Below are 26,193 nucleotides of genomic sequence, written 5' to 3' on the forward strand. Positions count from 1 at the left end.
ACGCGATCGCGACGCGGTGCACCTGCGCTTTTGCATGGGTTCTCTCTCTCCCATGTCGTCTTATTCTCAGCCCACCGCTGGGGTGCTGGGCTTGTCAATTCTATAACTGTTCACCTCCAATTCTGCATTGCTTTCTACTTTATTCATTCGTTACCGTTCGGATCCTCAGCAGCTCCAAAATATCTAGCAATTCGGCTCCCGCGTGGTGTTCCGTGTTCGTCGTTTGACTCACGATGCCGAGCGACAAGCCAGCAGCGAGCGCTGCTCGCACGCCAGCAAAGGCCACTCGGCCAGCTGCTGCAGCCCCCTCTTCGACCAAACAGAAATCGATAATGTCGTTCTTCCAGAAGTCTTCGCCCGTTTCAGCTTCTTCGGCAGCTCGGGAAAAGGTCTCGTCCGCTAACCAGCACTCCTCCCCTCTGAAAGAGACCAAAGCCAACTCTCTGCCAAAGACAAAGTCCTCCGCCAAATTCTCCACCCCGGTGCCCTCCAGCGATGCTCCAGAGCCCGCGAGTTCGCAGGAGAATATGGAATCGACTGTCAAGCGAAGCAAGGGCAAGGCCTCTGCATCTCTCAAAGACGAAGAGAGCGAGGTGGCACCTAGTAGCCCTATCCGAAAGGTTTGCGTCACCTTCTCCCAAACCCTCCAATCACTGCTGACCAGCCTATGCAGGGGAAGAAGGCTATCAACTATGCTGAGTCGTCGGATGAAGATGAACCCTTTGCCTATGGAGCGGCTTCACAATCTCGGCGGCGCGGTAGGGCCGCCCGCAACATTGTCAATGACGAGGACGATTACGGTGAAAGTGATACAGCCGAGCAAGAAGAAGAAGGTCTGTATTATCAACCCTCGCTTTTCCATCCGTGAGAGAATAGAGCTAACAAGAGCTGTAGATGACATGGACGACTTTATTGTGTCAGATGAGTCTGATGGAGAGACTTCGCGGTCCAGAAAGAGGAAGCGTCCTTCGAAGCCTCAATCAGCGCGCAAACGCACAAATCTTTCGTCTTCTCCTAAAAGAGATGCAGAGCAGAATATGACGAGTCTCGATGACGATATAGATATGGAAGATATTCCTGCTGCATCTACAGCCAAGCAGTGGTCTTACGACCCCGATTCTACTGAAAAGCAGCCAGTCGTTAAACCCACCGAGCGAGTCGCTACAAAGGACCCCAAGGTGAAGGAAAAGGCGTACATGAAGGAGCCTGACGAGCGCTATACCTGGCTCGCCAACATTCGAGACAAGGAAAAGCGCTCGCCTACTGATCCAGACTACGATCCGCGAACTCTTTACATCCCTCCAATTGCGTGGAATAAATTTTCGCCTTTTGAGAAGCAATACTGGGAGATTAAGCAAGATCTTTGGGACACAATTGTCTTTTTCAAAAAGGGCAAATTCTATGAACTTTATGAAAAGGATGCAACTATTGGCCACCAAGAATTTGATTTCAAAATGACCGATCGCGTCAACATGCGTATGGTCGGTGTCCCAGAAGGTTCTCTGGACCACTGGGTCAATCAGTTCATCGCCAAGCAGTACAAAGTGGCTCGTGTAGAGCAGATGGAGACCAACCTGGGCAAGGAGATGAGAGAGCGCCAAGACAAGACCAAAAAGGCTGACAAAGTGATTTCTCGAAAGCTTGGCTGTATCTTAACCGCAGGAACTTTGGTTGATGGCAGCATGCTCCAAGATGACATGGCCGCTTATTGCGTCTCTATTAAGGAATCTGTGGTAGATGACTTACCAGCCTTTGGTATCGCCTTCACGGATACTGCTACTGGCCGATTCTTTCTCTCTGGGTTTGTCGACGACATTGATCGGACCAAATTTGAAACGCTGGTTGCTCAGATTGGCCCCCGAGAGCTTTTGCTGGAAAAGTCTGGCCTCTCAACAAAGTCTCTTCGCATTCTCAAGAACAACACTAGCCCTACCACCATATGGACGAATTTGAAACCAGGCACAGAGTTTTGGGATGCAGACACCACGAGACGAGAGCTCGACTGTGCAAAATACTTTGTTAGGGAAGAAGACGGCGAAGATATCTGGCCAGAAGCGCTCAAGGAACTCAAAGACGACGACCTTGTCATGTCTGCCATTGGTGGTCTCGTTTCCTATCTTCGATTCCTCAAGCTGGAGGGCCCACTGTTGTCGCAGGGAAACTTTGAGGTTTACAACCCTATCCAAAAGAATAGCACCCTTGTTCTGGATGGCCAGACATTGACCAACCTTGAGCTGTTCGCGAACACTGTTAATGGCAACTCCGATGGCACCTTGTTTGGCCTACTTAATAAGTGCATAACACCTTTCGGCAAGCGTCTGTTCCGCCAGTGGGTCGCTCATCCGCTGTGCAACATTGATCGTATTAACGAGCGTTTGGATGCCGTTGAGTTGTTGAACGATGATCCCTCCGTCCGCGAGCAGTTTGCTTCCCAGCTAGTCAAAATGCCCGACCTTGAGCGACTAATTTCACGCATCCACGCTGGCGCTTGCAAGCCCGAAGATTTTGTCCGCGTCCTTGAAGGTTTTGAGCAAATCGAGTATACCATGACTCTCGTCGGTGCCTTCAAAGGTGGAAACGGTCTAATTGATAGGCTGATTACATCGATGCCAAACCTTGAGGAGCCCCTGGCATACTGGAGCACGGCATTCGATCGTCAAAAGGCAAAGGAGGAGAAATTGATGATCCCTGAGAGCGGCGTTGATGAAGACTTTGACGCCAGTGTAGCCCGAATTGAAGAGGTCAAGAATCAGCTAAATGATTTGTTAGCTGAGAAGAAGGCTGAGCTTAAGTGCAAGACACTCAAATTCACAGATATTGGCAAGGAAATCTATCAGATCGAAGCGCCAAAGAGTGTCAAGATCCCTTCCAGCTGGCGTCAAATGTCTGCAACCAAGGATGTCAAGCGGTGGTATTTTACTGAGCTCACTGGCCTTGTCCGAGAGCTTCAGGAAGCTGAGGAAACTCACTCCCAGCTCATTCGGGAGGTTGCGTCGCGCTTCTGCAAGAAGTTTGACGTTGACTACGAGACTTGGCTGAAAGCCATCAAAATCATCGCCCAGCTTGACTGTCTAGTCAGTCTTGCCAAAGCATCAATGTCACTTGGAGAGCCAAGCTGCAGGCCGCAGTTTGTCGATGAGGAACGTAGCGTCCTGGAGTTTGAGGAGTTGAGGCATCCTTGCATGATTAATACGGTGGACGATTTCATTCCAAATGATATTAAGCTCGGTGGTGACCAGGCCAAGATTAACCTTCTTACTGGTGCCAACGCAGCTGGTAAGTCCACGGTTCTCAGAATGGTAAGTTTTTCTATCGGCATCTCTATCAATACCCTCCTGTTCATCTTGAAATCTAACCTGCATGTAGTCTTGCATTGCCGTCATCATGGCCCAGGTTGGCTGCTTCGTTCCGGCCAAGTCGGCTCGTCTCACTCCTGTTGATCGTATCATGTCACGTTTGGGGGCCAACGACAACATCTTCGCCGCGCAATCCACCTTCTTCGTGGAACTCTCTGAAACAAAGAAGATCCTCTCCGAGGCTACGCCTCGCTCTCTGGTCATTCTTGATGAGTTAGGCCGAGGAACGAGCTCATACGACGGTGTAGCTGTTGCACAAGCTGTGCTGCATCATGTGGCAACTCACATTGGTTGTATCGGCTTCTTCGCAACGCATTACCATTCTCTTGCTACCGAGTTTGAGAACCATCCAGAGATTCGTGCTCGCCGCATGCAGATTCATGTTGACGATGAAGAGCGCCGGATTACATTTTTGTACAAGCTTGAAGATGGCGTTGCAGAGGGCAGTTTCGGTATGCACTGCGCCGCCATGTGTGGCATCTCAGACCGCGTCATTAAGAGAGCTGAAATAGCTGCAAAGGAGTGGGAGCATACCAGCCGCCTAAAGGACAGCTTGGACAAGGCCAAGACAGGATGCTACATTCCCTTGGGCATTCTCAGCGATGTCGGTTCTTTGCTTGGGAACAAGGGCGATGTCGGCGCGAAGGGAGTTGAGGTTTTGCTGAAAGCCATTGAAAGCCTATGATATTTCACACGTTTCTAGCATAAAAAGTCTCGGAGTGGCACATTGATCTCGCAACTTCGGACTGGTGTATGCGGGCATTGTTATTAGGGATTTGTGCGTCTTTAGGGAGGATACATAAACCATGCATATGGCTAAAGGCGTAAAGGCATGCACATACGTATATTAGAAATAATTTGAAGTCTAACAAAATATGTCCACTTGTCTATGATGCCGGTAATGATCTATGTAATTGTCAAAATAAGTAATTTTCTGTATCAAACCAAAGCCAAAATCATTTATAACATGTTCTAACCTATATCATTTCTGGTTCAAGTAACAAAACTACCATATCACAGACAAAACAGCAAGCTTTCTAATCCAAAATCCAAAACTCCTAGCCAGTCTATTACCTTTATCCAGTCTTTTGGCGTTTTCTTGTTGATCTTCTAGTCGGCACCTTTGCTTCCACGTTCTTTTGCTTTGCTTTTCGTGGCGTGGCAGCCTTGGCCTTCGACGCCTTTTGCAGCACGGTTTCCTTCTTCTGCTTTGCAGGTGTAGCTGCTCTCTCTGTTTTCGTAACAGCCTTCTGTGGTTTCTTTGCAGGTGTAGGAGTCGCATGTCTGCTGTTGAGTGCAGAAGAGGGCCTGCTCTTCCTCTTCCTCTTCCCGTTCATGTCCTTGTCCGACTCTATGTCTTCATCATCCGAGTACTTGACGTTTTTCTCCTGGACATACGTGGAATCTCCTTCAGACCTCAGTTTGAACTGCTTCCGCGCCTTTCCTGTGACAGGGGCATCGGTTACATCAGGAGCTTTCCAGCCGTTGGGTAAGGGAGATGGGCCTCGGAATGGAGGCCAGGGAATGTCCCAACAGCCTTTGTTGTCGTCCTTGTTGGGGTCGGAGCGGTAGTAAGAGCCGTTTGCGTTGGAAGCATTAAGAGGATAGACGGTGCGAGCATATGCGGGATATTTACGTAGAAACCGCTTTCGAAGGTCGCCGAGAGGCTTTGGCATATCAGCCGCAGGAATCCAGCCGCTTCGGTTGGGCAGTCTCTTGGTTGATCCTATGCCGCGACGGATCCCGCAGCAACGACTGCTGTCATAATGAAGCTGTAGTGGGTTAGTTGTCAAAATTCAAGGAATGATTGTAGCATTTTTCCTGGGTATATTTCGTACCTCAATTTCCTTTGTTCTTCCCAAAGGGGATCTATCCCTCTTGTGTTTCTTGGGAGCCTTGCGGAAGCATTTCGAGCAGTAAAAGTCGTCAGTCGGCTCAAATTCCGGGTCATCGGGTCCAAGAACCTTTTGCCAATTCGGGGATGGAGAGCGTCGGGGTGGTATGACGCGCTTCCCATCTTCGTCACTCTCGCTGTCTTCATCGTCATCTTCGTCGTCTGAGAATTTATAGTCGCGATCGCCTTTCCTGCCTCGCTTCTTTCCTCCTCGTTTACGGCGTTTCGAGCTTGGATCTCTCTGGAGCTCGTTCTCTGACGCTTCTTTATCAGACTGCTCTTCATCTTGTTCATTCTCGAACTCAGACCCATTGTCTGGTTCAAAATCTGAAGACTCAGAATCCCCGAGTTCAGGGGATCTGGCCATCTCTTGAATTCCCTGTTGGGTAGGTACAAATTCCTTTGAGTTGTTCCCTTTCATTGGATCTGGACTTGCTGGTCGGCCTGGAGACTCGATTTGGATCATCCTTGGAGAATCGGAATTTTGTTCATCAACCGTATTTTTAGGGATGCTTCTGAATAATATGTCGTAGAGAACCTCTTCGTTATGACGACGAGTATCTGGATCCAAATTCTCACCCTGGGGAACATTCTTAACTCCTGCAAGTAACATCGCATCCCGCAATGCGATGCTGACACTGTCCGCTGGAGAATCTGTCGCCTCTTGGCTAAGGTTTTCCATCTGTAATCCTGCTGTTGGCTCCGGTTGCCCTGACGCTTCATCATAGTCATCAAGATACATTTCTTCCAGATCTTGCTCTCCTTCAGAGCCGCTGGTGACGAGAATGGCTTCAGTCTTCGCATTTCTCTCTCTTTCATCAGAATCGACGACGTTGAACCTAGCTTCAGTTACTTGCAGTAGAAGGTTATTCTGCTGCTGAAGGTATGCCATGCTATCTGGCAGTGGGAGCCGAGCCTTGTCATTTTGGTTCTTATCATAACACGCAATCATATGGGCCTTGTTCCGATCCCAAGCTGCCTGAGCAGCGTTGTCTTTAAACTCCTCGCCGCAGTAGAGACAAAATCTGCCAGACACTGCGCTGAAACCCTTGCATCCTTTCTGGTGTTGGTTGCGTCCATCTTGTGGAAGACGAGACGTGTTGAATCCACAGCTGGAACAGTGAGGGCCGTCGATGTCATCCACTTTGTGTGAGCAGTGGTTCAGCTGTCCATTTGATTTGCCGCTCTTTCTGGCGTCAGTTGCGCTTTGCCAGACGGTCTCTCCACAAACTGTGCAGAAGTTGCATTTCGCGCCATTGAAGATACGTGGCTTGCAATAGGCACCATGGTGCGCACTTTCACTTTCGTTGCACAGATCTCCATTGCGGCCACAGCGATCACAGAACCCAACAGCCTCTTTCTGCTGAAGTTCCTGTGATGTCCGTTCAAAAGTAGTTTTGACAACGCCTAGTGCCTCCAACAGTTCATTTTTGTGATTTTCTCTCAAATGGCGATAAATATTTTCTGCGTCCCCATCTAGTTTGCTGCACGGCATACAACCTGAGACTGGATGGAGAGATTCAGGCTGCTTCTTTGTAGCCTGTTGATCAGGAACACAGCTGCTATCATTCTGGCGCATGGCTGTCCGATTCAAAGCTGTTCGCCTCATTTCCCAGAACGCCTCTCGAAGTTTAGCCTGTTCTGTGGGTGTTAAGATTGCTTTTGATACCATTGGCATCCTGTGTCCTGTGCGAAACATGTGCTCAGCAGGCGGCTCATACATTGGGAACTGAATGCCAGAGTTGGCTGGCCATGGCCGCAATCCGTAGTTTTCGAAGATACTGGGTTGCTGAGCCCACGCCTCTCGCCGCACATCGCTACCACTAGGTGCATCTGTCTCGTGATATTGAGTATTGGCTGGCTCAGCATGAGTCATTTTCAACAGTTCTTTCTCTCTAAGTAATGCCCTGAGAGCCTCTACACCGACTGGCTCTTGGGTTGTGTCTTCAATCAACTCATGAGTTGTGTCCTGGGCGGCTTCTTCCTTCTCAGACCATTTGACAGCAGCTTGGGCTTCAGTCACGAGCCCATATCGTGGACCCCAAATATCAGTGCTCTTAACTTGGTCCCGCCAATTCCATGCCTTTGAATCGAGAATCCTTACTCTTGCTGTAGGGGTAATTATTTTAGCACGAATGCTGAACCATTCGTCGTCCGTAGTATTAGGTCCGATAAAAAAACACGGCATCTCAATATTGGCATATGAGGGCTCATTTTCCATCCTGGGTTGAATTGGTTGAACACTTATGAAGGCGTCTCCAACCTTCACGTCCTTGACACGACTAGGTTCACATCCGGCGAGCTCCATCAGCTGAAACACGCTGGCCTTGAAATGATCCACCGTAGATGATAACGAGGGCATTGGTACATGATGCTCAGCTCTGTCTTCTTCGTCAGATGTCAACATGTAAAGAACGTTATCGTCTTTTTCCCACTCTGGGTGAAGAATAACAAAGGGATTCCCGGCAGCAGAGATCTTTGAAAGAGCTGAAGAGTAGCCAATCTCCGATTTTAGGGGTAATTCATCATACATCCGTATGGAGTAATATTCCTGATGTCGGTTGATGTCTGGTCCTAATGTTGCGTGACCATCAAGGAGACGCACATACTTGAGGCTCGTGAAGCTGTGTTCGAAGGCTGAACGTATTATATATCGAATGAGGTCCAATGCTTTAGCCATGTTGTTGTTACCATTCAATTCGGGTTTTGAACCACTAATATCGAAATAACCGGGCAGCACAAAGGCAATTTCGTTACCCTCAAGCCTACTGCGTCTCAGGTAAGAGGGTTTTCCGCTACCATTGGGGATCAGCGAAAGAATGTCGGAAGACGCGGCTGTAGAAAGCCCATATACTCGAGGCACGTTGTCAAAATCAGAGTTGGATCGGCCAAGTTGGAAAAAAGCGTGGTGAAAGTGGCTGTTTGGGCGGTCCAGTAGAACCTCAAAAGCAGTTTTGATATAGGCATTATACTGGTCAGCTCCCCATCCGTACACATCTTCTTGAGATAGTTTCGAGCTGTTGGAGTTTGGGAAGGTCAAGTAGCAACAGGAAACAGGCGTGTCTGCTTCTTGGGCTCCCTCCCCTTCTGGGAATGACATAACAGAAGAGACGCTGGTGCTGAATTGCTCTTTGCTGGGCTGGTAGAATTCGGGAGTTGATTCATGTTGCAGTTTGACAAAGAATGAGTGCTGATTGTTTGGTGAGCTCTTCCCTTCAGACCTCTTTTCAAGAATGTACTTCAGTGTTATACTGTCAGGCTCCAAAGGAAGGGAATCGCAGGTAGTGCTGACCAAGTTAGCCTGTTCATCAAAATGCACAATGGAGAAGGCTCTGTGATCTTGAGGCCCAATAGAGAGCAATCTCCTGATAGCAGTCTCATATGCCTGCTTATCTCCTGGAATAAACGGTACAAATCCCTGGAACCCATAAAGGTTCGTCCATTTTGTGCTTTGGGAAGTAGAAGCTGACTCAATTGCCGAAATGAAATCTCCATTGCTATCAGTTTCTTGCATGGCGACATCTTCAGCTTCTTTTTCTTGCTCTTCAAGCTGGTTTTGTGATGAATCATCTTCTGAAACGTCTCCGTCATCACCGTCACTTTCACTATATGTGAAGTCGGTACCGTTCTCTTCACTCCAGTCGTTATTCTCCGCTCCCCAGTCGCTGTCGTCATCTGCTCCACCGCCTCTAAGGTGTAGACTTGGTTGTTCAATCTCCAAATGATGTTGTTTTGCATCCAATCGTTCTCTCAAAAACATGATCGAGAGACTTAATAGCCGATTCTGCGGTAGCTCCACAGGCACGGGGTATGTTGGATCCTCTTTACCTAGACAGCTGTTACGAAGAAGATCACTCCAAACGCAATTAAGGATGGAACTTACCTATGAGAGTCTCGTTTCCCCAGTTGCGCTCTTTATGCGCGGTGAGGAAATGCAAAGGTAGATCAACAACATATCGCGGCGGCTCTGGCCTTCGACTCTCCATTTTGTAATTCATCCGCGCCAACGAGACATCAATTGGCTCAATAGGAAGCCCAAAATACAGCATCGTCAACTTCGTGGGAATATCAGTGGTGATGCCTCGAAATCGTTCTCGTAAGAGTCCTCGGAATCGGAGAGTATAATCCTTTTGTATCCGCCGGAGAATCACCGACTGTGATAGTGTGAACAGACGAGCCTCGTGTGTGGTAAATTTATCCGATAGAATTTGACCTATCGTCATGTCGGTGTCTGCGAGAAGCTTTCGGAACTCCTGAAGTGTATCATTCCACTTCTTGTCTTTGGGCGAAACGGTCAGGTCTTTTCGCTTCTGGGCTTCTTCTTCAGTAATGCATGAGGCCTGTTCGGAGCCTCGTAGAAAAGCTTCTGCGACACTGGTTTTTGCGTCCATATTGTCCTAGAGCTTAAGGCTGTCACCTGTGACCTGTAGAAAATGTTCCGAAGGTAATAGAAGGGAGATTAATGTGCATAATTCGCTCCCAACAGTGCCCGAACACAAGTACCAGAGCACAATTGCTGTAAGAGGGCTTCAAAGTGAAGAGAAAAGGTGAAAGATGCGCGAGTATGACGAAGTAAAACAGAGAATTTGTGGAAAAATAAGTGCTGGAAATATGGTTGGTCAAATAATATCTCTTTAAGTAAAGGATGTCAAGATAGGTATAACTATCGTTAGGTATTGTTGTTGGCTTCCGCATGAGGAAATGTCTTTGTCGTAACATCGTTGTGAAGCAGAATACAAAGAGTCTTTGTGTTTGTATGTCTCAAGAGCAGGACGTGCGCGGGTGATTATCACCGAAACCGTTTGGAGTCGCTAATATAGTAAACAATATATACTTCGATTATGCGCTTCTCAACACCTCTTAAAGAAAGTCCTTGCAAAGAACAAGTCGCGGTTGTCTCTGCCCATCTCGTCAACATTTTGATGGCTCATTGATGGTAAAATCTTTTCCTCATTGTTTTATAAGCAAAAAGGAAAGGAATAGGTTTGTGCTTCACTAAGTCATCTTGGAAACCAGTTTCATCATAATAGCGATCTTTAATTAGCTCTCCACGCCTTTCATCGGATATTCCACATCCTGGTTATATCTGGTTCAACTCTTTGTTGGCTCAACAATGACTCGAAAGCTGGGGAATGGTGGCTCTTTGAAATTGTACTGTATGCGCACTGACACTCTGGAGCTTTCTTGACTCCTTCTTTCGTGCCGCATCCGGAACATTGGCGTCAAGGCAGCAAAATAAAAACAGTCTCTGTTAGGTGAGGTTCCTCAATTAGCGCTATATTTAGCTCTTTCAACTAATAATAGTAGATGGCGGGAAATTCCTTCATGTTGTGTAACGCCCTGCAAGTTCTTCCAGCTTCTCTTGAAAGTCAGAAAAGTAATTGATGGCTTGAATAATCTTGCCTTCACTTGTACCGAAGCCACTCCTTGTGAACGCCAGCTTCCAAGCGCTCTCATCGTGCAGAATGTTGGCATACTTCTTCGAATCTAAGCTGTCCACAGCTGGTTCATCTGTAAAATATTGCCCAAGTTTTTTGGTCGTTGTAGAAACATCTAGCCGGGATAGCGCATGCAGTAGTATAGGAGAAATTGTAATGTGATTCACGCCTGCCAGCTGCAAGACTTCTTCTACAGAGGTGAGAGATGCAGCAAGAACGCGAGTACGATGATTGTTTGCGTTGTAGTAAGCCTGAGCTTCGCGGCAGAATGCGAAAGCTTTATTGTGGTCGATGTACCTATAAAGGTCAGCTTGCTCATGTTGTAGCACTGCATTGCATTGCTTCACATACCCCGTCTCAAAATGCACCTTCAATTCGTTGATATAAGGGGCGATATAAGTGCAGTTCGCTTCCGATGCCAACACTGCTTGCTCCATGCAAAACATGGTTGTCGCCAGAGTGGTTATACCCTTTGCTTCCAAGGTGCGGCATGCACATAGACCGTCCCAAGTCGCGGGCACCTTGATACAGATACGCGTGGTGTCAAAAGCAGGTTCCAATCCTCTAAATATGGCAATAATTCCTTGCTTGAATCTTAGTTTGCTTCACTGATCTGTGTCGAGTCGAGTGACTTACTTTGGGCGTTCTCCACCATGCCCGCTTGTGAGTATGACAATTTAGGATTCGTCTGAACATGCACGTATCCTGTTACATAGGGGGCAATCAACAATTGCAGTTTGACCATCTGTGTTCATTAGCAAAAAGATTTGGTCCACATAGAGGCTTACACACCATAATTTCAACCATGAACTCAGGCAGAGACGTCTGATCTCGAATCTCATTTAGTCTGATAGCGTCTTGCTCACTTTCTCGGATCAATGCTTCATGGTGTAGGCTTGTTCCTCCATTGGAAACTTTGGTTAGCTCGAAGAATGCGATGGCCTAACGGTACATGGTCAACGTCTGTTTGCGGGATAAATTTGAAGGCACTTCATTGAGCTACCTGATTCGAAGTACAGTCAACGAATGGTCCCAAACCCTTGGCCACTTGAGAAGGAGTCAATTAGCTACGAGTCCATATCAGACCAAATAAGGCGCTGTTACCTTCGCTGTCTAGTGTATCGCAGTCAATAACACTGTGTTGCCGGAGAGCATCCAGTAGAGACGGCATCATGTAGATAAAGGCCACTGATGGGTTTCTCGAATTATAACTGGTGCTTGAATAGCTTGAATAGCTTAGAGATATGAATCCAGAGGCTCCAGAACTCCAAGAAGCAAAGCAAGGGCCGATAACGGCAGCTTAGTAGTGGGGTGTCACTGTTCAGTATGAGGGTTTCACTCCCCAAATATGTGCCGTTATCTTGAGGTAACCGAGATAATCAGTCTTTTTCGAATAAAAAAGACATTAAAGTGTCTTTTCAGCAAAATGCATCATCCTCATATCAGCCCAAGCAACACCAAAAGAGTCCATCTCAACCACTTACTGCGGGATGATGCCGCCGAGGGTAGTCACATGACCCAGCACGTGTCGCCATCTGATAGCCGAATGCAGAGAAAACTCCAAGCTATCAGCCGATCAGCGCTAGATTGCCATCGCCGTCGAGCCGCAACCCGCCAAACCGCCAAAAGATCTTCTTCAGCAGAGGGAAATGGACTGATTCCTGCGCGGGACGCCATGCGCTCTGATAGTCGGCGATTATGCGGTCTCCATTGGTCTTAGCTCTTGCGCCGGAGCTTCAATTACTGTCCAGGCGCAGCATTCGAGTGGCAGCATCGCCAAGATGGCTTTCGACAAGCCCCAGCTGGGGAGCTCCTCGAAGCTCCAATGCGCCGCTGGGCAGTGTGTTTTTTCTGCAGAACCGTCTATTCGACAGATCGAGCTGCCTTGATTCTATAATATCAAGACGCAATTCCAGAGCAACCTCAACCTCAACCTCTACAAGCTCGACAACCCCGCCACCAAATGCGTCGCAAACGCCTCAACCTCTCTCAGAACTCGCTCCCCACCGTCGACGACAGGCCCGAAAGCAGGCTCTGGCTCAATCTGCGCCGTCCGAAGCTCCTCTACCTCCCGATGCGTCGTCGCTCCTCACATCGGCCGCGGCGTCGCAGCCCAAAGACTCCCTTCGCCGAACCTTTTCCACCTTTCTGTCTCTCTCAAAGCCCCGCTTGACCGTCCTCGTTGTCTTGTCCGCCATGGCACCATACGCGCTGTATCCGGTTCCTGAGATGTTGATGCCGACAATGACCGAAACGCCAAGTTTGAGTCCATTAACCCTCTTTTTCCTAACGACGGGAACTGCGCTATGCTCGGCAAGCGCAAACACTCTGAATATGCTGTACGAGCCATCCACCGACGCCAAGATGTCAAGAACAAGAAACCGGCCGTTGGTTAGGGGCCTGATTTCGAACCGAGCTGCGGCATTGTTTGCCATTCTTTGCGGCGCAGCTGGTGCCGGTGCCCTTTACTTTGGTGTCAACCCCACCGTTTCATTCTTGGGACTTTCCAACATTGTTCTTTATGCTGGTGTCTATACGCCACTGAAAGCCGTAACTGCATTCAACACCTGGGTGGGCGCAGTTGTTGGTGGCATTCCGCCCCTAATGGGCTGGGCTGCCGCGGCTGGCGAAGCTGCCACAAAGGATGGATCCTTTAGGGAGCTGCTCTTGGCAAGTGACGGATCGTCCATTGGTGGATGGCTGCTTGCCGGCCTTCTTTTCGCATGGCAATTTCCGCACTTCATGGCTTTGAGCTGGCCTATCCGTGAGGAATACAAAGCCGCTGGCTTGCGCATGCTTGCGTGGACGAATCCGGCCAGAAATGCCCGTGTCGCTTTGAGATACAGCCTTGTCTTTTTTCCCTTGTGCTTTGGTCTTTGTGCGGCCGGCGTCACGGACTGGTACTTTGCCGCGACTAGTTTTCCCATCAACTTCTGGCTGGCCCGTGAGGCTGTCCGCTTTTGGAAGTTTGAGGGACACAAAGGAAGTGCACGGGGTCTATTCTGGGCAAGCGTTTGGCATCTGCCCGGTGTTATGATACTCGCACTACTACACAAAAAAGGCATGTGGAGTCGAGCTTGGAGGAGCGTGTTTGGGGAAGATGAAGATGGGGAATGGGAGGAGGAAGAGCTGGAAGAGATGGCGAGCATGACAGCCACAACAGTGGCACAAAAGGGCGAGACGACACAGCCAGGACGGTGATTATCACCACTCCATGTAGCAATAGTTTTATGATCTCTTTGTAAGAGTGGGAAGGGAGGTGGGTATGTGTTTGATATAGTGCCTGGGCGGCGCATGTACAGTAGAGCTTCACTCAACGCTGTTTGTACAACTAGATAGATCACATTGGGTACAATCGTCAACGATGATGAGCAATCAAAAGCAAAACATTTATAATTCCGGTCCACCAAATTCCTATGCATAAGATGCCTCTGTCACTATTATACATCGTAAAAACGCTGCTTTCATCCCAAGACCATCAGGTCTGTTCAATTTTGCTCTGTGATCCAACATTTCCAGTGCTGCTAAAACAAACAAGAAAACAATCTGTATATCCCGCACGCATCTATTCAAGTAGAAAAGGAAAGACTGAGAAAACATTCTTCTGTGTCCAGATTCTTTTTTTTAAAGCTTCTTTTTTTGTCCAGAGGACGTGAGTGCGTAGAGGATTAAATGGTGTCAAAAAACGCCAGCTAACGCCAGTACTGTGCCATAAATGCAGTAGGTAAGACAGGACTCGACCATAAGAGACCGAGAAAGGAATGTAGGTGCAGCTCAGGTAAGGATCTGAGGTGCCATTACGACGTAGAGTCGGGAAATAAAGGAAAGAAAGGCATGTAGCAACAAAAGGGGATAAGTAGGGGAGAAAGGGGGAGAAACGATCAAACAATGCCACAATTGAAGAAAGATTTGGCAAACAGAGAGAGTGAGTGAATGTGTGTGTGTGATCACATTCTTCCTCCGTTGGGACGGTGGACGAGAGACTCGATGCCCATGTCGCTGGACAGCCGCTGGCTATCCAAGTATGGGCTGCTGTCCTGGCTGGTTCCGGTGCCGCCGCGGGACACGTATCCGTGGCTCATGCTGGTCGTGGAACTGACGCTCGACGAGTATCCGTGACCGCCGTAATACGCAGGGCCCATGGCGTATTGGCCCTGGTGATGCTGGGGGTGAAGGTGAGAGTGAGGCTGGAGATGTTGCTGCGGCTGTTGCTGCTGCTGCTGCTGGTGATAGCTGGCGGAGCTGGAGTACGAGTGTGTGCCCGAGGAGCTCGTCGCGGGGCTACTGTAGGATGCGTCTAGTTCATCAACGGGGGTCAGGCCGATGCCGGAAATGCCGCTATCGTCGTCATACCCTGTGAGTCCCGTCTCGAGACGGTCACGGCGCGAAGCTGCGCGGGCGGCGCTCTGGAGGTTCTTGAGGCCGTTGGACATGCACTAGACGGTGAGAGGGACACACAGTGTTAGCAATGGCGTCTGGCAAGACAGAAAAGGGGAACGGTAATGAAGAGAATGACAAGTTCCCTTCTCCTCCCGAGTCGGTGTAAGTGTGCAGAAGGCACGTGTAGGATAGATGTGTACAATAACAGAAGAAGCGGCTTACCTTGGCCTCGACAACGTTCCACTTCTCTCCGGTTCGAGCTGCCAGACCGCTCCAAATCTCCTTTCGCATGCTCATGTACTCCTTGGCCAGTATTTGCATCCTGCGAGTGTCCCAGTCGTCGACGTTCTTTCGCTCAATCAGTCGTTCATGACGCTTGCGGCAGGCATTGGGCGTCTTGGACTGAAAGTATTGATCTCTGATCTGGTTCCAGTTGAGGCCCTGCTGGCGAGCAGCCAGTAGCTGCTCGTCATCCTGCTGGGTCCAGGCTCCAGAGCTGGGTCGGTGCTGCGACGACTGAGTCGGAGGCATAGGGAGAGTAGGCGAAGGGGCACTAGTAGAGTATGGGCCGTATTGCGGTTGTTGAGAGGGATGAGAAAGAGGCGGGGGAATCGGCATGGCAGATGAGGAAGACGAGGCGACGTCGTAGTAGTTTCCAGGAATCATGCGGGACGGGGCGTACATGGGAGACGGCGCCAGGCCAGTCTGGAGGCCACTGTAGCCCTGCTCGCTGGAGTTCCTAGTGTGTCTCGGCATCATGGAGGAGGGTTTGACGAGTCGGTATGTTTCGGTCGAAGAAGACGAATGGAGTTGCCACAGGTGGAGAAGTTTGATGATGATATGCAAAATGATGGAAGAGAGTGGGAAGCAGACTGATGCTTGGATGAGGTGATACGAGACCGGCTCGGTAACCACTTGCCAAGTAATGAAACAATTATTGATTAAAAGGTCGAAATGACTGGTCGAGGTCCTCGCGGTCTTGACCGAAGTGGCCTGCAGTGCGGTCTACCGTGAGGGTCTGGTCCTTGTAAGAGGGGGAAACAGCGCCGAGTCGTCTGCAGGGGGAAAAAAAAGGCCCAAAGAATGATGATGACAGGCAGAGAAAATCTCCACAGACTTGACGAGTTGAGGAATAGAGAGAGAGGAAAACAAGACCAAAAAGTAAACAGTGAAAGGGGGTAGAAAAGAAACAAATACGAAACGAGTTTGAGTGAAGTTGAGTGAAAGCAAAACACACACACAGACAAAATAAAATAAAAAAAAGCTTCTGGAGAAAAAGGAGAGGAGAAGCAGGCTGCCGGGGGGACATGGGCCTGCTTTAAGTTTTGCGATGCATCATCTGTCAGAGGAAGAGATGAAATCCAATATGGCCTTGGGCGGCTGTCGGGATGAAACAAGAAGATCTAAGCCGAATCGGACATGAAACGGAGCGCGTGTATCTGAAGAGCTCAGTTGGGCGAGAATGGCTCGCTGATATTGGTCGGCATGCATCTACGATAGGGCCACGGGCGGTTAGACGGCCTTTTTGGGCAAGGCGGCTATCGTCTGTCTGGGAAGGCTGGCATAGCTCTACGGATATGAAGACGGAAACCCATGGCAAAAAAAGGGAACATTAATGAGCGTTGAGGAAAAAAGGTACAAGCAACGGCTCAGTCCGCAAGGAAGCGCTCGCCTCGAGTCTTGCAAGGCGGCTAATGGAATATAGTATGAGACAGGGCATGGAAGCAGACAAAAGGTCTCGAAAAGGTTCCTCTTCTTCCCCTGTCCTAAAAATCTTGTCTATCTGCTTAATGACCATGTGGACCGGACGAGCCGTCAGGGTTGTATGGAGAAGTTCGCTGCCTTGCAGAAAATGGCATGTCCCAAGATGTCACCCCGGCAGCAAAAACCAGGCTGGGAAGCGTCCACGACCAGAGCCTGGCCCGACAATGACATCAAGCTCTATTGCCAAAGGGCCTCGACACCCCTGGAAGCCCGCCAATAGCGGCGCGAACAGGAAATGAACGGGATCATTGCATTGCATTGCATGTTTTTCATGGGCCAGGCGGGAGGATCACCCGTGGGGGAAACGCGCTCAGACGCCCAGGGCGGAGGGCGGAGGGGGCGGCAGCAGCTCCCAGGGCAAAGACACTCGCATGGCGGCCCAGTTTTACACATGGCAGACGCATGTAACTGCAGGGCTCTTTGCCGCGCTGCCATGCCAAAAGAGACCCAGCCGTTGCTCATCTTTTGCAGCGTATATAAGTCAGAGTAGGGTTGATGGGGATATTACATGGGATCAGTGCATTTCCCTTTTCGCTGTAGCGGCAGCCATCCCCACACACGGGTGATGCGCCATTGGCTCGTTTAGAGAATCAAGCGCGCGTCTAGGCAGCTCTAGCTGGGTGCTAGTCCGTAACCATGGCTAGTGCGGTCTATTTCTGGCCTGCGGGTCGAGAAGCGCCGCGCTAGGATCTTACCGCGCTGGTCTGATTGGCCGGCCGCAGCGGGTATTCTCCTTGTATCTTGTCGCCCACGGGCTGGTGCTACGGTACTTCGCCAGAACGGCCGCTGCGAGACCAGCTGAGGCCCGAGATCCACGAGCTTGAATAGCTTCGAACGGACTTAAAAAGCCGGCCGCGGGAACTGGCCATCGAGGATGCGGGTCATGAGGGCAATGGAAACGTTTCAGCAGGACCTTGTTGCAGAGAAAAAGATTTGCCGCTTCTTACTAGAGCGTTTTTTGCGAGCTGTTGGCTATGTGTGGTTATGTGTCAGGTCCAACAGCTACAAAAGCGCGTAACCTGCTGTTGGTTGTTCTGTGTTGGTCGTCTGTCCGTCTATATGTAGTAAAGGTGGCACTCTACTCCAAACCTTGCGTGTAATTATAGCATCGCTCCAGGTTACACGTTCGCTTCGACATCACGTCATTATTCTATTTCTGGGGGATTAATGTCTCAACGGCGGCTTACAAACAGTATGCGCTCGTGCAACACTGAGAAGACCGCGGTAAGGAGAGGCTTAAGATGTGATCTCCTTCATTCTCTCGTAGGCAGAGAGCAAGATGGAGGGGTGACTCTGACACAGTTCGTTCTTGGTGGGAGAAAATGACTTTTTATACCGCTGCTTAGGCAAGGCAGCGCCCGTGTATGCAGCCAGGATCCAAGTTGCCGACGCTCGGCAAAAGCATATAGTAGACTTAGAATCAACAGACACGTTACACACTGGTCCTAGTATTATACATGATGCGCAATGATAGGGTAAAATATCAAGCATTAGGTGAGCTCTGGATGCTAAATGGCTCAAACCCCAGAAACCCAACCTTGACTAAGCCACGATACATCACGTCCAAAGAGCCTCAATATTTGCCAAATAGGGAATGCGTATCTCAACCCCTGTTAACTGCCTCCTAACCGACTTTTTTGTATTAGGCATACAGCAAGACGCTCATGTGAGCTAACGTGTGTCCCAATAGGAAGAAGAGGATAAAACGCAAATTTATGCTTAGCGCTACCCTGCAGTTAATAGCGTCGGCCAGTTCACCGCGCGTTGCATGATGCCAAGACGAGCTGAAAATCCTGGGTCGTGACGATGCGGCTCAAGGCTTTTTGCCTTGTATGCCCAACAGTGGACAGTGGGATATTGGATTTATGAAGTGGAAAAAGCGGTGGAGTTGTCCTTGCAAAGAATGTTTATAAGAGGCATGCTGGGTTCCTCGAGAGGCAACAGACGGAACTACAGCTCACCAAATATCAGCATTGGATTCTGTCCAACTCATAATATTAATAATAATTCCCATCTCATTAATAAACAATAGTGCTTGATTCAGCCATGAGATCCTCACTCCACACTCTCCTTTTTCTCAGCCTGTCATCAACAACTCTCGCCGCCACAAACCTCATCCCGCATAAGCCTCCCGCGCGCCTCCTTGCCCAGCTATTGCCATCATCTCACTTCCAAGATGCCTCCGTCGTCATTGCCGCCCAGTGCCGTCCGGGAGAGTTAGTCTGCAACGACGGCTGCATGCCCTCTATCGGAGAGTGCTGCTCCGACGGCCAGGGATACTGCAAGCAGGGCTATTCCTGCGTCACGGACGGATGCTGCCCCATTGGGAAAACCTGCAGCGACGAAATCAGCTGTGACATTGGCGAGGTGCCCTGTGGCGAGAAAAAGTGCATGCCCAAGAACGCTGTCTGCTGTTCGAACGGGTCGTACTGCCAGGCTGGGGAGGAGTGTTTTCAGAACGGGTTCAAAGGCTATTGTCAGCGGGCTGATGGGAGTGGCAATGGAAGCACAACTACTGGAGGAAGCATCAGTATCGCCGACGCGTCAAGTTCTCGTCCTCAGAGCACGCCTGTGTCGAAGACAACTCACGGAGAAGCTCCAACTTCAACATCGGCCGAGACACAGACACAGACAGAGGCAGAGGCATCGTCGACATCCTCGTCGATATCATCACAGAGTACATCTTTCGTCCCCATCTTCAGTGGCCACCCCATAGTGACTCCATTTCTCCCGAAATCCTCAACCACGTCAGCAACGACAACTGAATTCACCTCGTCATCTACAACTGAGGCGTCCACAGCGACCACAACGAGCGGCGGAAATCCCACAGCTATCAAGATGTCCGGTGTGATGTTGGCATTCGTTATAGTATCCATCATCATAATGACTCTTTGAATGAGTAGCAAGGGGGGGCAGATACATTAATTCACATCAGCATTTAGAGCATGTCAGGCAATGAATTGCGAATCATGAATGTAGTGGGTATCCAAATAAAAAGCGCAAAGTGGTATTCCTAGATCCGTAACTATCTTTCCAAGATTCCCCCCTAATCAATGCAATCGAAAAGAAAATACCGCTCAGGGTATATGTATACACAAGAAAAAAAAGTAAATGATACAAAGGAGATTGAAAGATTACGCCAATGTGTATACCGGCAGGTTGCGCCCAAACTCTCCCATCTTAAGCATTATCAGGTCTTTCTTTTATCCTTCTCCATGTCCATGCGACTTTTCACATCTTTCATAATTAGTGGCTTGTTCCTTGCATGCCGTCTTCATCAAAAACTTCAAACATTAATCACTGGGCGTGCCTCTAATATTCTGATTTTTCATTGTGCGTTGCCAGCTCTGACACAAAACCGGGATGTTGGCCCGCGCTGCTCGTAGAGCCGGTGCTCGCTCTTTGCTGGTTGAAGTTCGGACTCGGCTGACCAGACCAGCGAGGATCGGATGACGATGACGAGGCTGGGCGATATCCTGGGCTGGGCTGCGGAGAGGGATATAGACCTCCAGCATGCGGGGGGTAGTCACCGGGCAGTTCCATGATAACCATCTGCTCCTTCGGGGGGATCGGCGGTGGCGCGTACATACCATGCTGGGGCGTTTGTTGGTATGTTGATTGTCGAGGGTCGTACGGCTGCGGCGTCTGAGCAGTGGCAGGGTAGGCATAATGGGGATAAACTGGAGAATAGCTGGGTGGCATATGGCCCTGGTGTGCCAATTGAGGGCTTTTTTGGCCCATTCCATAGGAAACAGAAGACTGTCGTCTGGGGTCTGCGGACGCGGCGACGGCGGGCGTGGTGGAGCGGTCGTTGGGGTTGACGGTCTTGAGCTTGCCATCCTCCATCATGGCCTGCAGAACACCAGCATCGAGCAGCTCGGCCTTTTTAATGATGCGCTGGACCATTTCCTTGTTGGAAGCCTTGAGCTGGGCCTTGACAAAGCTGACCATGGCGATGTTGGTCTTGATCTCGATATCTTCGCGGAGATACAAGCCGTCGGCCGGGGCCCCGAGCGCTTCGAGGCCAATCTCGCGAACCTCGGGCGGCTCGAATCCAGGCTGGTTGCCGCAGATGCGGTACTTGTTGCGCAAATCGATATTCAAAGGCGCATAGATGTGCGTCTGCAGGCCCCAGGGCATGTCGTGGAAGCAGCCATTGAACTTGATCCTGCTCCCGCCGAGCTTGCCCACGCCGGGGATGACCTGGATGCGCTCCTCAATCTCATACCAGGTGCTGTAAAACTCGTCGGCGGAGGCATTGCGAGGCGCAGAGATGGGCTTGAAGCCGAGGACAAGCGGGTTGAGAGTGAGGACTTCGCCATGGGAGTGGAGGATATCAATGGCGAGTTGTCGCGGGATGAAGCCCGGGATGGGCGTGACGAGGGTGAAGGCCTCTTTCTTGCGAAGCATTTGGCTCATTTATTGCGTGAAAACTCCGAAGGACCAGAGTTTTCGACAGTGCAGAAGAAAAGAAGAAAGAAGAGGGGAACCGGGAAAAGGTGAGATGCTTCTGACGTCTCTCTTGGTGGAAAGTCAGTCGGACAATAGCAGTGACAATAACTGGATGCAGCCCCGCAGCAAGCCTGAAGCCCCCGTAATTGGCGCACGTCGTAGTGGGTGTAGGGATCGATGGCTACTCTATTTAGCGGAGGTCGAGCGCATGTACAGGTACGAAGATGTGGTGCAGAGACGAGTCGAGGCGAGACGAGACGAGATCCGGCCAAAACAACAGCAAACACGGCAGAGAAGCGTGAAACGGCAATGATGAAGAAACAAAACCTGCCAGAGCTGGGGAAAATGATTTTAAACGGACCGCGACTCGCAGCAGCATTAAATCAAATCCCACGGAATATTGTGTCAGCAACGCCTGGGGCGGCGCACAGGCCTTTCCTAGAGCCGCATAGCTGGATCCCGCTAATGAAAGAGTAAGCACTGGCAAGGCTTTTTCATCGTCCTGTCAGCATGTCTGGATGGGCACGCCACCCTCGCTAGCGACCTGCTTCGCCCCCTCCCATGAACAGATTCGAGTACGAGGGCCAGGAGTCGCCGGGAGTATTGCTACAAGGAGTAAGTGCTATGCTTTGCTTGGGGGGAGTCTGTGTTGTATTGGTTGAGAAGTCGAGAGAAGACCAAATGGAACTATCAGTCATGATACAGTAAACCTGGAAACCCGAAGGTACCAGAACTCCCTGGCAACTCGACAAAGCACGGACAAATGCGCAATCGCTTTCCGCGGCATCGTTCGCATGGATGGCATGGATGCTGGAATTTGCCGGCCCAACGGTGATCGATGATGCGAAAGCGTGGCTTTGACGTCAGACGTTGCCGTATCACAGCAGCTGTCAAGTCTCCTGGTAATGCCGTAGCATCACTCGATTGCGCGTTCGTGTACATGTCGCCTCTCTGTGCTGTTAGGCTTCGAGTAGCGCTCTTGTACCGCCTGCACCGCCTGCCGGAAACGCGGCGATCCGACTGTGGCATTTGGGGGGTTCCAACGCAGTTTGGCAGGGTCCTCAAACCACCATCAAAAGTCAGTGCACACAAGATACCTGTAAAGTAAACTGGCTGGTCCCCTGTCAAAGCTTGGCCCGTTCTTGTCCCACTGTCTCGGAAATATCTGGCCGTTGAAAGCTTGTGGCCCAGAATATCAGCGGGTGCGAGTACTTCCGGATACCTGAAATAGATCTGGCGGTGGGGCGCCGTGGTGTCTTTTTTCACTGAGATGCCCCCTTGCCTTGCCTGGAGCTTGTACGTGTAGTGCACTCGTAGTAGCTTTTTGCCTCTTGCAGCATCGAAACCTTGCTTGAGTTCATGGAGACCCAGTTGTGCCCATCTTGTCCCCCTTGCAGGTGGGCAGAGGCGATGCTTGTTCCGTCCTCCATCATCACCGCCTGGAGCGTCTTGACCGGCAGTTACAGCTACGGTTACAGCTAGCTACTCTACCCAATCCTGCTTGTGCTCTGTGCTGTGACAGCTTCGGCGTGCCACAGCCCGTTGATCCCATCATCCACGATACACCTGTCTGACCCCGACACAATGACAATGGCCAAACTCGCTGCCATTGGCGCGCTGTCGCTGGCCGCTATCCAAGCAGCCCACGCGCTGGTTTTACCCGAAGCAGCCGTGCCAAATCAGGCACCGCTAGGTGCGACTGACGAGGTCACAGCCTTTGTCAAGGACAATGCCATGATCGGCCCCCACCACCTGGACGACGACATCGCCGCTGCCGAGAGCTTCTTCAACGCCGTGTCGTCGATCCGCGGCCATATCCACGAGGACTTCAGCCAGGCCGTGGCCGATCTGGTCGGGCTGGACTACACGGCAGACGTCGGCAGGCCCGGCCACCATCACCACGACGAGGACAGCAGCTTTACGATATACGAGCTAATCTCCAAGAGCAAGTTCACCACAAAGTTCGCCAAGCTAGTCGACGACCACCCTAGCGTGGTGGATCTGCTCAACAGCACCTCTGCCAACTACACGCTGTTTGTGCCTGTGGATAAGGCCTTTGAGGACATCCCAGACGATCACAAGAAGCCTAGCAAAGAGTTTATCGAAAACGCCCTGCTCTATCACATTGCCAAGGGCGAATATCCCGCCCGCAAGATCCTGCACTCGTACACGCTGCCCACCGCCTATGACGAGGAGTTGCTGGGCGGTGAGCCCCAACGTCTCCGTTCTTCTGTTGGTTTGGGCGGAGTCAAACTCAACTTCTACAGCAAGGTGATTGCTGCTGACATTGTAAGTTGCCCCGCTGAGCAATCGCTTCTAATAATAGCCAACCTGTGTTGTTGCTCGTACTTGGTACTCTGACTGACCCTTTCATTTTCCTTCTTCAATTTAAATAGGCAGCCAAGAACGGGATTATCCACGCTGTCAATCATATCCTAGTTCCGCCCCCCTATGTCGGTCGAATTATTACTCTCTTCCCCGACCGGTTCTCGACCCTGCTGCTGGCCTATGAGAAGACGGAGTTTGTCAAGTTCATTCACGGCGTCAACCTCAAGGGCAGCACCGTCTTCGTCCCCACCAATGAGGCCTTTAACTGGCTGGGCCCCAAGGCAAATGCCTTTCTTTTCAACACCGACAAGGGTCGCAAGTACCTAAAGGCCATCCTCAAGTACAACATTGTGCCTAACGCTACGCTCTATACCGATGCATTCTACGACGAGAGAGATACGAAGCAGCAGACGGAGCCGGCTGAAGAGCTCAAGAGCGAGCATTACGACCTGCCCACGCTGCTCGGTGACGCCCACATCAGTGTTGACATTGCCCGCATTTTTGGTTTCGCCTCAATTAAAGTGAACGGCTATTCGCGAGTGGTTGTGCCCAACGGTGTTGCCAAGAACGGCGTGATCCAGGTCGTCAACCGAGTTCCTCTGCCCCCTCACAAGGGCCATCGCCATCACCATTCAGACAACGTCGGTGGGATTGAAGTCAAGGACCTGATGAGCAGACTTGCGGATTACGTGTGATGATATGTGCAACTGCGCTCAAAGCGACAACAATCATTTTGGACATGAATACACGGTAAGAATGATTTCATCGGTATGTATGTTTGAACAACACCCGAGTCAGCCCGACTATCACATGTAAGATTCCATGACTTGAAACGCTGCATGCAATATGTTTGAGACCAGAGTGAGGGACTGAACAACGTGTAACTATTGATGACGCTCTCGTTTGAATACCTAAATAGGAATTAGGTAGCATTAGCATTGACACCCATACTATGTGGGTGCCGTCACGCTCATTGAAACCCTTTTGACAGCCAGCCATGGTCTTGTCCCGTAGTGTGCAGTTAAGAACAAAGGCATAGGCAAATAGGTAAGCGACTCAATAGATCTCTTTTAAAATTAGCAGCTACATGAAACCCTAGTCAACTATACCCTAAATAGCAAAAGATAGGCTCTTCACTTCAACTGTGCTTATCGTCATCTCAGTGATCGAAATTAACCCACTTCTGTTTATGTTTCTCCACAAATTCCTTCCAGCTCGTCGGCTTCTCTTCCAGCAATGCCAAGCTCCCTGCCAGAGATTCACCGGCATAGTACCCGGGATCTTCCAGAAGCTTCATATTCTCCAGCAATTCCTCCGCCGCTGCTGGGGACAGGAACGACTTGAACTTGTCATCTTCGATTTGCACAGCATGGGCGGGCTTGCCCATGACCTGGGAGAACTCGGACATGAGTTGGTCAATGGTGTAGTAGTCTGACGCCGCAAGGATACGGTTCCCGGTTTGGGAGGGGAAGTTTTTAATAGCTGCCTTTACAAACTTGCCTGAGGTGACATTGTCAACAGTGGATCTTGTATTAAGATGAAATTGCAGAACCATCTTACCCGTGTCCTGGGCGGCATCAAACAGCGGCGCCTTTGCTTTTGACGGATCGACGGGCAGAGCCAACGTGTATCCTGCCGGTTCCGAGGGTGGATTTTTGCGAATCATGGTCTCGAAGCCGCTCATGAACATGCCCGGCAAGACAAAAGTTCCCGGAACACCGCTTGAGCGGATGTATTCCTCGATTCGGGCCTTTCCGTCAAAATGTGAGATATTGGACAGGCGTCCGTTGCTCGCTTTACCGGCGTTGATGAGCGACGAGAAGATGATGTGCTGGACGCCGGCGGCCTTGCAGGCATCGACGACGGCTTTGCCCTGGGAGATTTCAATGTCGGCTGACATGCTCTCCCAGAAATTCGTGACGAGGAAGACGGTGTGGGCGCCTTGGACGGCTGGGGCGACGGAGTCTGCTGAGGACATGTCGGCCTACAAGTAAAGCGATTTATAGTCTCTGGTTAGAGATTATTGAGTGTGGATGACTAGATGCGCTGGAAGGCAGCATTTCACACGCACCACAACGAGCTCAACGCCCTTTGCCTCGAGCCTTTTGGCTGCTGGTTTGTTTACATCGCGAGTGACGGCGCGGAGTTTGAATTCTTGAGACAGGGCTGGGTCCGCGAGGATGGCTTCGACGACAGAGCCTCCTTGGTTGCCTGTGGCGCCGAAGACGGTGAGGATCTTGGACATGGTGAGGCTGTAAGTGATGTTCAATTGATGTCGACGTGAATTAAATCAACCAAGCGCAGTTTAGCAGCAACACGAATTGAGGTTCAAAATTGTGCAAAATTACTGGCTATGGATTCTATGGGATATACAACGACGCGGAGTGTAAACTTCGTCATGACGTATGAAGCTCAATACAAGAGGAGTAGCGCAGCACATAATTGGTGAGGATTCATCCAAGCTGCATGTACACGCATCCTTCCTTGAGATAGTGAACAGGGCACTATTATCAACGGCTTCTCATAGGCCCAGATGAAGCGTGGTTCGCTGTCTAGCTCCCGATTTGATGGCGGGCTGCGT

At 50.3% G+C, this 26,193-nt stretch overlaps 9 protein-coding genes across 9 annotated transcripts; 4 read left to right on the forward strand and 5 right to left on the reverse strand.

Annotated features, from left to right (window-relative positions):
* Nucleotides 1-233: 233 nt before the first annotated feature.
* On the forward strand, nucleotides 234-4,224 carry TRIVIDRAFT_81241 (uncharacterized protein; the record flags this gene model as incomplete). The annotated part of the gene is made up of 4 exons (XM_014098044.1): nucleotides 234-620; nucleotides 674-833; nucleotides 895-3,299; nucleotides 3,367-4,224. The coding sequence occupies 4 exons, from the start codon at nucleotides 234-236 to the stop codon at nucleotides 4,039-4,041; spliced, it is 3,627 nt and encodes a 1,208-aa protein (XP_013953519.1).
* Nucleotides 4,225-4,432: 208 nt separating this feature from the next.
* On the reverse strand, nucleotides 4,433-9,641 carry TRIVIDRAFT_10162 (uncharacterized protein; the record flags this gene model as incomplete). The annotated part of the gene is made up of 5 exons (XM_014097761.2): nucleotides 4,433-5,128; nucleotides 5,195-6,023; nucleotides 6,090-6,310; nucleotides 6,602-9,078; nucleotides 9,134-9,641. 5 exons carry the CDS (start codon nucleotides 9,639-9,641, stop codon nucleotides 4,433-4,435), a joined length of 4,731 nt encoding a protein of 1,576 aa, XP_013953236.1.
* Nucleotides 9,642-10,573: 932 nt separating this feature from the next.
* On the reverse strand, nucleotides 10,574-11,859 carry TRIVIDRAFT_193759 (uncharacterized protein; the record flags this gene model as incomplete). Its single annotated transcript, XM_014098045.1, has 6 exons — nucleotides 10,574-10,985; nucleotides 11,040-11,271; nucleotides 11,325-11,433; nucleotides 11,481-11,630; nucleotides 11,660-11,691; nucleotides 11,793-11,859. 6 exons carry the CDS (start codon nucleotides 11,857-11,859, stop codon nucleotides 10,574-10,576), a joined length of 1,002 nt encoding a protein of 333 aa, XP_013953520.1.
* A 659-nt stretch (nucleotides 11,860-12,518) lies between these two features.
* Nucleotides 12,519-13,793, forward strand: TRIVIDRAFT_14771 (uncharacterized protein; the record flags this gene model as incomplete). Its single annotated transcript, XM_014097766.1, has 1 exon — nucleotides 12,519-13,793. A coding segment is annotated over one exon (1,275 nt), but the record flags the coding sequence as incomplete, so codon positions are not given.
* An 842-nt stretch (nucleotides 13,794-14,635) lies between these two features.
* Nucleotides 14,636-15,824, reverse strand: TRIVIDRAFT_16009 (uncharacterized protein; the record flags this gene model as incomplete). The annotated part of the gene is made up of 2 exons (XM_014097768.2): nucleotides 14,636-15,124; nucleotides 15,291-15,824. 2 exons carry the CDS (start codon nucleotides 15,822-15,824, stop codon nucleotides 14,636-14,638), a joined length of 1,023 nt encoding a protein of 340 aa, XP_013953243.1.
* A 3,054-nt stretch (nucleotides 15,825-18,878) lies between these two features.
* TRIVIDRAFT_69322 (uncharacterized protein) lies at nucleotides 18,879-19,727 on the forward strand (the record flags this gene model as incomplete). Its single annotated transcript, XM_014098046.1, has 1 exon — nucleotides 18,879-19,727. One exon carries the CDS (start codon nucleotides 18,879-18,881, stop codon nucleotides 19,725-19,727), a length of 849 nt encoding a protein of 282 aa, XP_013953521.1.
* An 89-nt stretch (nucleotides 19,728-19,816) lies between these two features.
* TRIVIDRAFT_90424 (uncharacterized protein) lies at nucleotides 19,817-21,251 on the reverse strand (the record flags this gene model as incomplete). The annotated part of the gene is made up of 1 exon (XM_014098047.1): nucleotides 19,817-21,251. One exon carries the CDS (start codon nucleotides 21,249-21,251, stop codon nucleotides 20,145-20,147), a length of 1,107 nt encoding a protein of 368 aa, XP_013953522.1.
* A 1,953-nt stretch (nucleotides 21,252-23,204) lies between these two features.
* TRIVIDRAFT_4609 (uncharacterized protein) lies at nucleotides 23,205-24,307 on the forward strand (the record flags this gene model as incomplete). The annotated part of the gene is made up of 2 exons (XM_014097757.2): nucleotides 23,205-23,573; nucleotides 23,681-24,307. Coding segments are annotated over 2 exons (996 nt in total), but the record flags the coding sequence as incomplete, so codon positions are not given.
* A 464-nt stretch (nucleotides 24,308-24,771) lies between these two features.
* Nucleotides 24,772-25,857, reverse strand: TRIVIDRAFT_49534 (uncharacterized protein; the record flags this gene model as incomplete). The annotated part of the gene is made up of 3 exons (XM_014098048.1): nucleotides 24,772-25,107; nucleotides 25,165-25,596; nucleotides 25,684-25,857. The coding sequence occupies 3 exons, from the start codon at nucleotides 25,855-25,857 to the stop codon at nucleotides 24,772-24,774; spliced, it is 942 nt and encodes a 313-aa protein (XP_013953523.1).
* Between the last annotated feature and the right edge of the window lie 336 nt (nucleotides 25,858-26,193).

The sequence above is a fragment of the Trichoderma virens genome (genome assembly GCF_000170995.1).
Source record: "Trichoderma virens Gv29-8 chromosome Unknown TRIVIscaffold_84, whole genome shotgun sequence".
Lineage (NCBI taxonomy): Eukaryota > Fungi > Ascomycota > Sordariomycetes > Hypocreales > Hypocreaceae > Trichoderma > Trichoderma virens.